At 36.8% G+C, this 14,108-nt stretch overlaps 5 protein-coding genes across 5 annotated transcripts; 4 read left to right on the top strand and 1 right to left on the bottom strand.

Moving 5' to 3' along the window:
• Positions 1–472: 472 nt before the first annotated feature.
• On the top strand, positions 473–1,330 carry LOC107060143 (tetraspanin-12-like). The gene is made up of 2 exons (XM_015307641.1): positions 473–940; positions 1,025–1,330. Exons 1-2 carry the CDS (start codon positions 473–475, stop codon positions 1,328–1,330), a joined length of 774 nt encoding a protein of 257 aa, XP_015163127.1.
• Positions 1,331–2,823: 1,493 nt separating this feature from the next.
• LOC102601578 (tetraspanin-8-like) lies at positions 2,824–4,515 on the top strand. Its single transcript, XM_006345010.2, has 2 exons — positions 2,824–3,521; positions 4,046–4,515. Exons 1-2 carry the CDS (start codon positions 3,000–3,002, stop codon positions 4,334–4,336), a joined length of 813 nt encoding a protein of 270 aa, XP_006345072.1. The 5' UTR covers positions 2,824–2,999; the 3' UTR covers positions 4,337–4,515.
• Positions 4,516–5,314: 799 nt separating this feature from the next.
• LOC107060142 (tetraspanin-12-like) lies at positions 5,315–6,172 on the top strand. The gene is made up of 2 exons (XM_015307640.1): positions 5,315–5,782; positions 5,867–6,172. The coding sequence occupies exons 1-2, from the start codon at positions 5,315–5,317 to the stop codon at positions 6,170–6,172; spliced, it is 774 nt and encodes a 257-aa protein (XP_015163126.1).
• A 1,493-nt stretch (positions 6,173–7,665) lies between these two features.
• Positions 7,666–9,357, top strand: LOC102601241 (tetraspanin-8-like). Its single transcript, XM_006345009.2, has 2 exons — positions 7,666–8,363; positions 8,888–9,357. Exons 1-2 carry the CDS (start codon positions 7,842–7,844, stop codon positions 9,176–9,178), a joined length of 813 nt encoding a protein of 270 aa, XP_006345071.1. The 5' UTR covers positions 7,666–7,841; the 3' UTR covers positions 9,179–9,357.
• A 649-nt stretch (positions 9,358–10,006) lies between these two features.
• Positions 10,007–13,848, bottom strand: LOC102600896 (protein CHAPERONE-LIKE PROTEIN OF POR1, chloroplastic). Its single transcript, XM_006345008.2, has 5 exons — positions 13,551–13,848; positions 13,328–13,413; positions 12,353–12,735; positions 10,564–10,640; positions 10,007–10,430 (listed from the first exon to the last, which is right to left on the bottom strand). Exons 1-5 carry the CDS (start codon positions 13,607–13,609, stop codon positions 10,280–10,282), a joined length of 756 nt encoding a protein of 251 aa, XP_006345070.1. The 5' UTR covers positions 13,610–13,848; the 3' UTR covers positions 10,007–10,279.
• Positions 13,849–14,108: the final 260 nt, after the last annotated feature.

Raw genomic sequence — 14,108 nt, 5'->3', positions numbered from 1 at the left:
ACGGTTTCAGTTTCACACCCATGCTTAGTCACGTGACTGCTTCACTTAGCTAAAATACAAGCATATACAAATTGGAATTAATGAAATGAACTAATTGGCATGTAACATACTTAGAGGCACTATATTATTCCCAGGTTCCAACCAACTATATCGAATTTGTTGTTTAATACATGTAGTTCTAAGTTTCATATAATTTTAGGTATGTTCACAAGAATAGTATTGACTTAAATTTTTCTTTTGTTTAAATTTGTATAAATTCACAACCAGCCCCCGCCTTGCATTAATTTAGAAAAATATATTTCAACCCGCCTCGCTTTGCATAACCTAAAACCCGCTCCGCATAGCTTAAAATTCGCCCCACCCCGCCTCGTTGCCATCCTTATGTACAGTGCACGAGACGTGTAGGATTCTGATTCAGGGTGATCAGTTATTTTTTTTCAACTTCTGGTATCCGTTCACCGGAGAAAAGAAAATGGCACGAGTAAGCCCCAATTGCATATTTGGATGTGCGGGTCTAGTGGTTTCTCTGGCATTCATAGGGTTCTCAGTTTGGTTACATTTCAGCGACATCCCTACTCTCTGTGTCAAAGTGTTGGAGAAGCCTTCGTTGATACTGGGATTGATTGTACTGATTTCTTTGGGTTTTGGATTGATTGTGGCCTTTTATCCAGTCAAATTTATCTTCTGGATATCTAAGATCTCGTACTGCTTGATCCTTTTGGGACTCCTCTATTTTGCGGTGTTCTCAATTTTGGTCACCAATAGAAATGTGAGCAGGGCTTTATTTGGGAGAGATGGAAATTACTCAGATTACTTGTTGGAGAAGTATGTGATGAATGCAGAGCAGATTAAGAGTTGTTTGGTTGATTTCCAAGTTTGTCCGAATATACCTACGGCCAAAGGGGCTGAATTTTACAAATATTGCCTCTCTCCTGCTCAGGTTCTTAATTAGAAAATTTATATGTCATATGCTTCTTAGTTTAAGTTAATTCAAAGTAATAAATCTTTGCTTTATTGGTTACAGTTGAGTTGTTGCATTTTACCTGCTCAGTGCACGTTGGTGCTTCAAAATGATACTTACTGGATCATGCCCAAAGCAGGGCCAGCAGTAGCAAATAATGACGGCAAGAACTGGAGTACCGTAGAGAGCGAGCTTTGCTTCAACTGTCAATCATGCAAGACAGCATCCTATAATATCATCAAGAAACATTGGAAGATCACATCATTCATCACTCTTTTCATAGTCTTTGTTTGTTGTGTTGACTTCTGTGCTCTCAAATTCAAGAACAGGTCAAAGGGACCCCAAAGGAACAAAGTATACCCTGTTTGAGCCCTATTGGTTCGTTATATTTCCATTTCCATAATGGTCAATATGAAGCTTGGTTTGGATGGTATAAAACATTGTATTGACATTGACATTGACGGAAGGAGATTTAAAAAATAAAAAATATTATCAAATTTCGAACTCCAAAACAATTTATTCAACTTCTAATTTTGTGTTTAGGTCTATGATTTTTTTGTCATGGGGGTTTAGGTGAATACTCTCCGCTCCCTGATTGTCGAGTTTGTTTATTCTGTTGGGTTAAAGTAAGGTGTGAATTGAGAAATGAGAATTGGGAAATGTGAGGGAACTAAGTAAAGTCTCTCATTGGTAGAAGAGAGGAAAAATTGTCCTTATATTAGGAAACAATTTCGCTAACTCTCAAAGATTAAGTAAAGGGTGCCCCTCACACCTTAACTAATTTGACACCATGCTTGTTCCTCTACTGAAATCCTTAGTTTATCCGCAAACCCTGAAGCTTCCTAATGTGTTCGGGAGTTTGACACATTTAGAGCAGCTAGCTAGCTGCACATTCTAATAGATTTCTGGACCATTGCGGTCTACAACTTCATGCACATCTTTCTGAGCTTAGGATGCTTGATGTTACTATCAGCACAAGGTTTTGCTGGAACTTATATTTACTTGAGTTACGTACACCTGCCATCAAACTTGAATCCGTTGAATATAGTGTTATGGCTTAATTGTATCGTTTTTTTTTTTATGACAAGTGAAACCCGCAACCGCTACCCTTTGGGTGCGCACATGGTAAAACTCTCGCTCCTATGCAATAGCTCGCAAACCACATAGGAGAGGTAACCCGCACTAGGCAAGCCCGGCGCGACGAGCTCGACCCAGAAGGCAAACCCCTTGCTTTCGCCGGCAAGGGGTTTCGAACTTGAGACCTCCAACATGGAAGCCCCAAGCCCAAACCACTGGGCCACCCCGAAGGGTCATCATTTTTCATCATTTCATAATGTTACAGAGACTTATAATATTATTATAAAGAAAAAGTCATGAACTAATAGTAAACACCAACAAAATTCAACTATTTTAATTTCTTACCAAGAGCTGATCTAGCCTTGAGCAAATTAAACATGGAACACGCAATTAGCTATATATACTGAAGAAACTTTAAAAAAAAAGCAATAGTAAACAAATTGTAAATTTTATAAAATAAATCATTACAACACAACATGGAAAAAGTTTCAAGGAAATTGCTCTTCTTATTAGTCACTTCCTGACTTGTAGAAATTAAGTTTCATTTGACAAAGATTGCCGATCATTTTGTACATTTTGGCGTGATGACTCTCGTGTTTGTGTTGATGTTTTTTGTGAAAGATCCTGATGATGACATGGTAAAAATATAATCAAAAGTTGTAACTTTAAAGTAATTTTTATCTTTATTTTTGTTATTTGTTGCCTATATTTTTCTGAAAATACATTTGCTATAAAGAAGGAACCAAATAAGTGTGTTTTTTACGGAATTTTAAAAGTTTTACCAAATAAGAGAACAGTCTAATCCCAACTTCTCCCTATATTTCAGGGCTTATCATCTTTAACTGAGTCAACAACTGCTCTTTAATGGCTAAAATATAGGGACTACTACTTAATTAGTTTGTTGTGATTTTGCAGTTTGTGTTTGAAATTTTATAAGTTAATTTTTCAATTTTCAAAATCTATGCATACAAAAACACAAAGTAAGATGGTACGAGTAAGCAATTTCATAATTGCATATCTTAATTGTGTGACTCTATTGGTTTCTCTGGTAGCCATAGGGTTTTCAATCTGGCTCAATTTCAACCACAGCGCTACACTTTGCCAGAAAGTGTTGCAGAAGCCTTTACTGATACTGGGAGTATGTCTCCTGGTTGTTTCGATTTTGGGATTGGTTGGATCCTTGTGCCGAGTCTCGTTTGTCCTCTGGATATATTTGTTTTTGTTGTTTTTGCTCATTGTGGGGTTGCTCTGTTTCACGTTGTTCGCAATTTTGGTAACGAATAAAAATGTGAGCAAAGCTTTATCTGGGAGAGGTTATAAGGAAATCAAATCTGGAGATTACACCAACTGGTTGCAGAAGTATGTGGTAAATGAAGAGAATTGGGAGGAGATTAAGAGTTGTTTGGTTGATACCAAATTTTGTCAGAGTATACCTACTGGCAAAGGGGCTGATTTTTATAAATACAGACTATCTCATATTCAGGTTCTTATCTTTTGTCTTTACCCATTATCTCATTTCTCAGTGAATTCATATGGAAGTGTGTAGTGAGAATTTAGAGTTTATGAGTTCTGAACTTGCCAAAAAAATCATAGTCATGGATTCATAATTTATAATGGGTTTCCTAATACAAATGCATGATCTAAACAAAAGTTATTGGGTTCATCCAAACCCTAAGTTATACACTCCCTTCGCCCCAACTAAAGTATTTCTGAAATTAAGTTCAATGCATTGATGATGCAACAAACATTTATACAATCAGGTAACTTGAGTTTAGTCACACCTATAGGTCTGCTATTTCAAAGACATCGCCTCACTTAGATCGCCAGGGATGATGAGCATTTGATGGTATTTTATGTTTTGGTAAAAGAAGATTTCTAAAGCAAAAAAGAATGTCCTCATTCTGATTGTGACTTGAAAGTTTCATTCTGATGACTTGGAGGTTTATCACATGTTGAAATACTTCATTAGTGTAATATAATTTAAATCTTTTGTTTTGGTGAGTGCAGTCGAGTTGCTGCAAGCCACCCACTTACTGTGGCCTGGAGTTCCACAATGCTACTTACTGGACCATGCCCAAAGCAGGGCCAGCGGTAGCAGACGATGACTGCAAGATTTGGAGCAATGTACAGAGCGAGCTCTGCTTCAACTGCCAATCATGTAAGACATCATTCCTTGACCACATCAAGAGAGATTGGAAGACATGTTCCCTCGTCAACCTTGGCCTCTTACTTCTCGTCCTCTTTGTTTATGGTGTTGGCTGCTGCGCATTCAGGAACACCAAATCAAAAGGGAAATAATAGGCAAAAAATTATGCCCTGCATGAGCCATATTGGATTTTTACATTCCCATTTTCCTAGTGATTGTTTGTTCGACTGAAACAAGACACTGATGTTGTAATTATTGTTTATTTCCGACTTCACTTCTCCATCTAATATTTAGCTATTTGTATGTTTATTTCTAATTTATATGGCATTATTAGTTCTAGACATATTGATTCTTAAGTCTTGATCAGTTGTGCTTCACTCTTTTACCCCACCTAATATGGACTAGCAAGAGAAGTTATCTTACCGCTGGAGAAAATGATACCCATTACAATGAAAGATCAACTATATGTAGCTGGACTATTTCCGAGAGTTAGTTATAACTAACTCTTAACTAACTCTTCTAACAACATTTCCTAACGGTTTCAGTTTCACACCCATGCTTAGTCACGTGACTGCTTCACTTAGCTAAAATACAAGCATATACAAATTGGAATTAATGAAATGAACTAATTGGCATGTAACATACTTAGAGGCACTATATTATTCCCAGGTTCCAACCAACTATATCGAATTTGTTGTTTAATACATGTAGTTCTAAGTTTCATATAATTTTAGGTATGTTCACAAGAATAGTATTGACTTAAATTTTTCTTTTGTTTAAATTTGTATAAATTCACAACCAGCCCCCGCCTTGCATTAATTTAGAAAAATATATTTCAACCCGCCTTGCACCCGTATAACCTAAAACCAGCCCGCCCCGCTCCATATAACTTTCTTTTGTTTAAATCCGCATAGATTCGCAATTTTCCCCACCTTGCATTAATTTAGAAAAATATATTTCAACCCGCCTCGCTTTGCATAACCTAAAACCCGCTCCGCATAGCTTAAAATTCGCCCCACCCCGCCTCGTTGCCATCCTTATGTACAGTGCACGAGACGTGTAGGATTCTGATTCAGGGTGATCAGTTATTTTTTTTCAACTTCTGGTATCCGTTCACCGGAGAAAAGAAAATGGCACGAGTAAGCCCCAATTGCATATTTGGATGTGCGGGTCTAGTGGTTTCTCTGGCATTCATAGGGTTCTCAGTTTGGTTACATTTCAGCGACATCCCTACTCTCTGTGTCAAAGTGTTGGAGAAGCCTTCGTTGATACTGGGATTGATTGTACTGATTTCTTTGGGTTTTGGATTGATTGTGGCCTTTTATCCAGTCAAATTTATCTTCTGGATATCTAAGATCTCGTACTGCTTGATCCTTTTGGGACTCCTCTATTTTGCGGTGTTCTCAATTTTGGTCACCAATAGAAATGTGAGCAGGGCTTTATTTGGGAGAGATGGAAATTACTCAGATTACTTGTTGGAGAAGTATGTGATGAATGCAGAGCAGATTAAGAGTTGTTTGGTTGATTTCCAAGTTTGTCCGAATATACCTACGGCCAAAGGGGCTGAATTTTACAAATATTGCCTCTCTCCTGCTCAGGTTCTTAATTAGAAAATTTATATGTCATATGCTTCTTAGTTTAAGTTAATTCAAAGTAATAAATCTTTGCTTTATTGGTTACAGTTGAGTTGTTGCATTTTACCTGCTCAGTGCACGTTGGTGCTTCAAAATGATACTTACTGGATCATGCCCAAAGCAGGGCCAGCAGTAGCAAATAATGACGGCAAGAACTGGAGTACCGTAGAGAGCGAGCTTTGCTTCAACTGTCAATCATGCAAGACAGCATCCTATAATATCATCAAGAAACATTGGAAGATCACATCATTCATCACTCTTTTCATAGTCTTTGTTTGTTGTGTTGACTTCTGTGCTCTCAAATTCAAGAACAGGTCAAAGGGACCCCAAAGGAACAAAGTATACCCTGTTTGAGCCCTATTGGTTCGTTATATTTCCATTTCCATAATGGTCAATATGAAGCTTGGTTTGGATGGTATAAAACATTGTATTGACATTGACATTGACGGAAGGAGATTTAAAAAATAAAAAATATTATCAAATTTCGAACTCCAAAACAATTTATTCAACTTCTAATTTTGTGTTTAGGTCTATGATTTTTTTGTCATGGGGGTTTAGGTGAATACTCTCCGCTCCCTGATTGTCGAGTTTGTTTATTCTGTTGGGTTAAAGTAAGGTGTGAATTGAGAAATGAGAATTGGGAAATGTGAGGGAACTAAGTAAAGTCTCTCATTGGTAGAAGAGAGGAAAAATTGTCCTTATATTAGGAAACAATTTCGCTAACTCTCAAAGATTAAGTAAAGGGTGCCCCTCACACCTTAACTAATTTGACACCATGCTTGTTCCTCTACTGAAATCCTTAGTTTATCCGCAAACCCTGAAGCTTCCTAATGTGTTCGGGAGTTTGACACATTTAGAGCAGCTAGCTAGCTGCACATTCTAATAGATTTCTGGACCATTGCGGTCTACAACTTCATGCACATCTTTCTGAGCTTAGGATGCTTGATGTTACTATCAGCACAAGGTTTTGCTGGAACTTATATTTACTTGAGTTACGTACACCTGCCATCAAACTTGAATCCGTTGAATATAGTGTTATGGCTTAATTGTATCGTTTTTTTTTTTATGACAAGTGAAACCCGCAACCGCTACCCTTTGGGTGCGCACATGGTAAAACTCTCGCTCCTATGCAATAGCTCGCAAACCACATAGGAGAGGTAACCCGCACTAGGCAAGCCCGGCGCGACGAGCTCGACCCAGAAGGCAAACCCCTTGCTTTCGCCGGCAAGGGGTTTCGAACTTGAGACCTCCAACATGGAAGCCCCAAGCCCAAACCACTGGGCCACCCCGAAGGGTCATCATTTTTCATCATTTCATAATGTTACAGAGACTTATAATATTATTATAAAGAAAAAGTCATGAACTAATAGTAAACACCAACAAAATTCAACTATTTTAATTTCTTACCAAGAGCTGATCTAGCCTTGAGCAAATTAAACATGGAACACGCAATTAGCTATATATACTGAAGAAACTTTAAAAAAAAAGCAATAGTAAACAAATTGTAAATTTTATAAAATAAATCATTACAACACAACATGGAAAAAGTTTCAAGGAAATTGCTCTTCTTATTAGTCACTTCCTGACTTGTAGAAATTAAGTTTCATTTGACAAAGATTGCCGATCATTTTGTACATTTTGGCGTGATGACTCTCGTGTTTGTGTTGATGTTTTTTGTGAAAGATCCTGATGATGACATGGTAAAAATATAATCAAAAGTTGTAACTTTAAAGTAATTTTTATCTTTATTTTTGTTATTTGTTGCCTATATTTTTCTGAAAATACATTTGCTATAAAGAAGGAACCAAATAAGTGTGTTTTTTACGGAATTTTAAAAGTTTTACCAAATAAGAGAACAGTCTAATCCCAACTTCTCCCTATATTTCAGGGCTTATCATCTTTAACTGAGTCAACAACTGCTCTTTAATGGCTAAAATATAGGGACTACTACTTAATTAGTTTGTTGTGATTTTGCAGTTTGTGTTTGAAATTTTATAAGTTAATTTTTCAATTTTCAAAATCTATGCATACAAAAACACAAAGTAAGATGGTACGAGTAAGCAATTTCATAATTGCATATCTTAATTGTGTGACTCTATTGGTTTCTCTGGTAGCCATAGGGTTTTCAATCTGGCTCAATTTCAACCACAGCGCTACACTTTGCCAGAAAGTGTTGCAGAAGCCTTTACTGATACTGGGAGTATGTCTCCTGGTTGTTTCGATTTTGGGATTGGTTGGATCCTTGTGCCGAGTCTCGTTTGTCCTCTGGATATATTTGTTTTTGTTGTTTTTGCTCATTGTGGGGTTGCTCTGTTTCACGTTGTTCGCAATTTTGGTAACGAATAAAAATGTGAGCAAAGCTTTATCTGGGAGAGGTTATAAGGAAATCAAATCTGGAGATTACACCAACTGGTTGCAGAAGTATGTGGTAAATGAAGAGAATTGGGAGGAGATTAAGAGTTGTTTGGTTGATACCAAATTTTGTCAGAGTATACCTACTGGCAAAGGGGCTGATTTTTATAAATACAGACTATCTCATATTCAGGTTCTTATCTTTTGTCTTTACCCATTATCTCATTTCTCAGTGAATTCATATGGAAGTGTGTAGTGAGAATTTAGAGTTTATGAGTTCTGAACTTGCCAAAAAAATCATAGTCATGGATTCATAATTTATAATGGGTTTCCTAATACAAATGCATGATCTAAACAAAAGTTATTGGGTTCATCCAAACCCTAAGTTATACACTCCCTTCGCCCCAACTAAAGTATTTCTGAAATTAAGTTCAATGCATTGATGATGCAACAAACATTTATACAATCAGGTAACTTGAGTTTAGTCACACCTATAGGTCTGCTATTTCAAAGACATCGCCTCACTTAGATCGCCAGGGATGATGAGCATTTGATGGTATTTTATGTTTTGGTAAAAGAAGATTTCTAAAGCAAAAAAGAATGTCCTCATTCTGATTGTGACTTGAAAGTTTCATTCTGATGACTTGGAGGTTTATCACATGTTGAAATACTTCATTAGTGTAATATAATTTAAATCTTTTGTTTTGGTGAGTGCAGTCGAGTTGCTGCAAGCCACCCACTTACTGTGGCCTGGAGTTCCACAATGCTACTTACTGGACCATGCCCAAAGCAGGGCCAGCGGTAGCAGACGATGACTGCAAGATTTGGAGCAATGTACAGAGCGAGCTCTGCTTCAACTGCCAATCATGTAAGACATCATTCCTTGACCACATCAAGAGAGATTGGAAGACATGTTCCCTCGTCAACCTTGGCCTCTTACTTCTCGTCCTCTTTGTTTATGGTGTTGGCTGCTGCGCATTCAGGAACACCAAATCAAAAGGGAAATAATAGGCAAAAAATTATGCCCTGCATGAGCCATATTGGATTTTTACATTCCCATTTTCCTAGTGATTGTTTGTTCGACTGAAACAAGACACTGATGTTGTAATTATTGTTTATTTCCGACTTCACTTCTCCATCTAATATTTAGCTATTTGTATGTTTATTTCTAATTTATATGGCATTATTAGTTCTAGACATATTGATTCTTAAGTCTTGATCAGTTGTGCTTCACTCTTTTACCCCACCTAATATGGACTAGCAAGAGAAGTTATCTTACCGCTGGAGATTGCCCACATTTCGAGTATTGTGTTATTATTATTCACATTTTTTTCTGATTCAAAGCACTAAACTGGATATGTAAAAATTGACAATGCTGGACAAAAGAACCTGAACAAGTAGTAGGGTGAGGTTGTGCTACAAGATTTATTTAGTCAAGTAACGCCTGCCATTTTGTTACCTCTTCCTATCATAATCAAGTACCCCAACCTTACTCTAGTGGTCAAAAGCCAGAAGACACACATCACCACATATCAATGAAGCATAATTAGTACCATCTTCTCTACGTATCCTGAAATCGTCGTCCACAACTCAAAAGAGTTCATATCTGGTAAATATTTCAAGTGAACCACGCAAGTTTGCTGTACATGCTACTTTGAAATTTCAGATGAATGTGATCTTATTGAGCATTTGATGTCATTTTAATCCCTTTATATCCTCATTCCCTCTTGATATTGCAATAAGTTAGCTCTCACATCAGAAAATTGCCAGGAAGAAAACAAAAAAGAAAAGAAAATGCCAGGAATAAAAGATGAAGGAACCAATAGGAAGATCAGGTGTAGCAAACATAACAGTTTTTCCCACTAAAATTTCACTTTATCTTGGCGAAAGGAGGACCAATGAGCCCAGATACATGTATCTTCAACTTACATCATTTGAAAATTCAAGAGTAAATGGAAGATAAACATTGACCGTAACTCCTACTAGTTTGATAACAATTTCTAATCACCATATAACTAGCTCGAAGGTACAAAGTATTGGAGGAACACCATGAATTAAGCAAGATGCAACATGCCAAAACTGTTGCAGTTAAACAGGTTCTCTAGAGTCTCATTTGAGAAAAGTACAGGACAGAAACAAAGAAACATATATGAAGAGAGACGTCAAGAGTTCAAGACTCCATGTTGGTTGCAGCAGAAATGAAGGAATCATGGGAACCAACAGTGAACCACAAAACCAACCAGCCACAAGGCCTCCAAACCTGATACGTAAAAGGTGCACACTTATTAATAGTAAGAAGTCGATGATGAAAGTGAATTATCAGAAAATGATACTGGAATTTAGAAACTAGCATCTTTTTTACCATCCAAAACTGAGACAACCAATCAACTTACCCTATAAGAGCAGCTCTACCTAAGCTCTTTGTCTTGTCATTAAGGAAGTATACACAAGCTCCAAATGATATTGCTACCTGCATAAAAATGAGTTGTCTGTAAATTAAGCTGGAATTCATTTATTTAAAATCTTGAAAGCTTGTCACCGCCAGTTATTTCAAGGTGTAGAAATTATCAGAAAACATGATCCAGATTCCAGAATGACAGCAGCCAAACCACTATACCATCCACAGCTGCTCAATATAAGCCTTGCGTTATTAAATGCAGGTCAAACTCTGAAACTGTCTGCATTTTCAACTAAAACATCAAAGAATAACTACAATTTACATCACTTTTAGTCTTCAACTTTTATACTGTTATGGAGCTAAACCTGAAAAACCTAATGGTCACTGATGAGTATAGGCAGTTAGACCCCCGAGGGATACCGAGAAAGCCAAGCAGCCATTAGAGGGCTGAAAGGTGGACTTTTTTAATTAATACTGCTTTGTTTCCTGACCTGTTTTGACTTTTTCCATTTCCCCATAAATACATGGTGCTGATAGTTCAAGACCATTCTTATGGTACAAGCCGGAGCCAGAATGGGAGGATTGCTGAGAGATGTTCCAGAGTACATGATTATTTAAAAGGTTCTCAAGTTTCCTATGGTCGAGTTTGAAAACTTTAACTGTCAAGAAAAGGAATCTTGGTCCTAATTGAATCATAAAAATCAGATCTACTCGTAGGTTGGTAAAAAGAAGACTACAACCCATATATTTAACTGATGGAAGAATCTAGCACCTCCTAGCACACCTAGGGTTAGACAGAGCATAGAGTAACTTAATAAAGGTGGACCAATACCTGGGTCTGATTTTGACAAGAAAATGGACATTAGGCCCAACTTAGTCCAAAAACCAGCTCAATTGGTGAGAATTGTCCAGAACTCTATAACAAGACTACAACTCATACACTAACTGATGTGGAAACAAACAATACTATAAAGAGGCCAATACTCATTTACTTAAACCAGAGCCTCCTCCGTCCTTTCTTCTCTCTAAAAATGGCAAAATACAAATGAAGATGTTCAACAAGGATATCTTGGTGCAATGAGATTCCCAGGCAGCAAGGGACATTTGGATGAATATGATAAAGAAATAAGTATTTTGCAATTTTTTTGATGAAGAAAATTTAAGTTCTTTGCTCTTTACAGACTAATCAGTAGTTCTTTATTTACAAAAGAATATTGACTTTTGAATTCTGTTCACATACTGTGTTGGGTATCCTTATCTTTCTCTTTCCTTTTTTAATCAATTATTGTCTCCTTGTGTTTTCAAATTTATCTACTATTTGGTTTGATAGGTAAGAGGGGCTTGCAATACATGTACAGTCCATAATCACAGTAGAGAAACTATCAATAACATTAAGAGTTAAATTTATGCTTTACAAAGTAGTGTAAAAGCCAAACTGTTTTTTATGACGGTGGTGTCCGAGCAAGTTTGCGTGCACCTCGACTATTCCACGGGAACCTGAGCTACCTACCACTAGCACAGAACATGATAACTCTGCCACCAAGAGTTAGAAAGATGGGAAGAAACCACCTAGATCTTATTTTTTATGACGGTGGTGTCAGAAGTTGTACAGATCTTTACCAACTATTAGACTTATGTCAGAATAAATTTGCACTGATTAAGAAAGATATTCACTGCAAGGTACAGTGTGTTCATAAGAACATGCCCTCCCATCACCTATGGATATTGGCAAATCAAATGAAATCTGAAGACTTGTCACGGATAAAAATTGAGACAGAACAAACCTGGAATGCAGGGCCAGCTTCAGCTGAGTTCATCACACTCCAGCATGCCATGAATCCAAAGAGGAATAATCTCCTCAAGATAATTACAGGTGGTGGAAGTTCCACAAAGCTGAGGAGGTTCTGAACCCATGGCGGAGATTCCTCGACTTGCTTTTTTAGCCTTGTTTTCAAGTTAATCTTTGTCTTCTTTCTATTTATGAAGCTTTTCATTAGTATCTTCTCAAAAGCAGCTTCAATTGATTCTGCACTTCTCTCATGATTGGCATACTGGTTTAACAAAAAGTTGCGCGAACTCCAAACTTCTTCCTCAGAGGCATCACGGCTTATTCCAAGACGTTTGTAAGGGTCCCAAACATTCACTCGAGAAAACTTTGGAACGTTACCTTCAGAAATCAGATTGTTAACATCAAACTAGATGTTTCATGCTAGAATGTTAATCAAACAACTCGAAAAGAACCAGAGAACAAACTTACACATGTAACTTATCCAACGCCAAAAGAGAAGTTACTTTAACTTCAATTTTTCCCTCTGTTACCACTCATTGTTAACATAAAGAAGTAACCTAAGTTAAAAAAAGCTGACGGTCTTTCGCGTTAATTTGGCAAAGAGTGAAAGATTAAAGCTTATATGCGCCAGAATTCTTGTTTAAATTCTACTATCATTTTCAAAGGAGTTTTTAATAGAGAAATTTAGAGATTTTGCATCTCTACAATTCTTTTAATATAAAGTTCCCCAACTAAATACTTAATTCCGAATCAGCATCTTGAGCACCAAGACCCAATACCCTTTTAACATTGTAACACATCTTTCAATACTAACCCAAAATCTTACCGGCCACAGAGTTATTAATCTAAAACTATTATAAATCATCAATTAAAATTGTATGTTGTATCTGCTTGCAGTTCCCTTTTCATAGTAGCATCAATACATAGAGTTTTCAATTTGATAGGTGTTAATTAGTATTAGAAAACCCACCTCCATAAGCCGTATCCGTTGCACATTTTGTACCCTTTGAAAACAAACGAGACGGTTCCGACCTCTTCGAATTTCCTCTACTCGAACTGCACAAAAGTTTAACAAATAGTAGGAACTTTAACATACCAACAACAAATTAATAGATCCCAAATGCTCAATACGACTTATAATACACAAGATAACCCGCATACAATTTTTCTAAGCAGATAATAAGACAACTTACAGTTTTTGGCCGAGGAAAGCAGAGGAAAGGGTAGGTTTCAATATGAGAGTTGCCGCCATGAAATTCGTTCTCTCCTATAGAGAAAAAGAACCCTAGATTTTGAACTGATTTCTTATTGTGGAGAAATTTTTTCCATAGAGGCCGGGCCGGCCGAGAGGATTTACACCGGTTAGGTGGAACTTGAAAGCCGTGGAAGAGGAAGGAACTTCTTGCTAAGCTTTTCGATTATGTATATGGTGAAAAATAGGAAGAGGTATTAGGCTCTAGATTGAGCTAGGTGAGCATAGTACACCCCTATTCTACAAGTAATTTAATTCACTTCTGGTCCTTAAATTGTATAGTATTAATTCCAGTTCACTCCCATTGTATTGTATTCCATTCTTGGTCCTCAAATTTGCTTAATTTATGTGACATAGGATTTTACCTGATATTAAGTTTTGGAAAATGAAAAAATAACTTTGATAATTTGTGATTTTATTAAATGTAATATTCGTATGACTAATAATACTATATTCAATATAAACTCGATTCAATTGTTAGAAAAATTCGGTTATTTTG

The sequence above is a fragment of the Solanum tuberosum genome, unplaced genomic scaffold, assembly GCF_000226075.1.
Source record: "Solanum tuberosum cultivar DM 1-3 516 R44 unplaced genomic scaffold, SolTub_3.0 scf00062, whole genome shotgun sequence".
NCBI lineage: Eukaryota > Viridiplantae > Streptophyta > Magnoliopsida > Solanales > Solanaceae > Solanum > Solanum tuberosum.
This window is presented reverse-complemented; position numbering and strand designations above follow the sequence as displayed.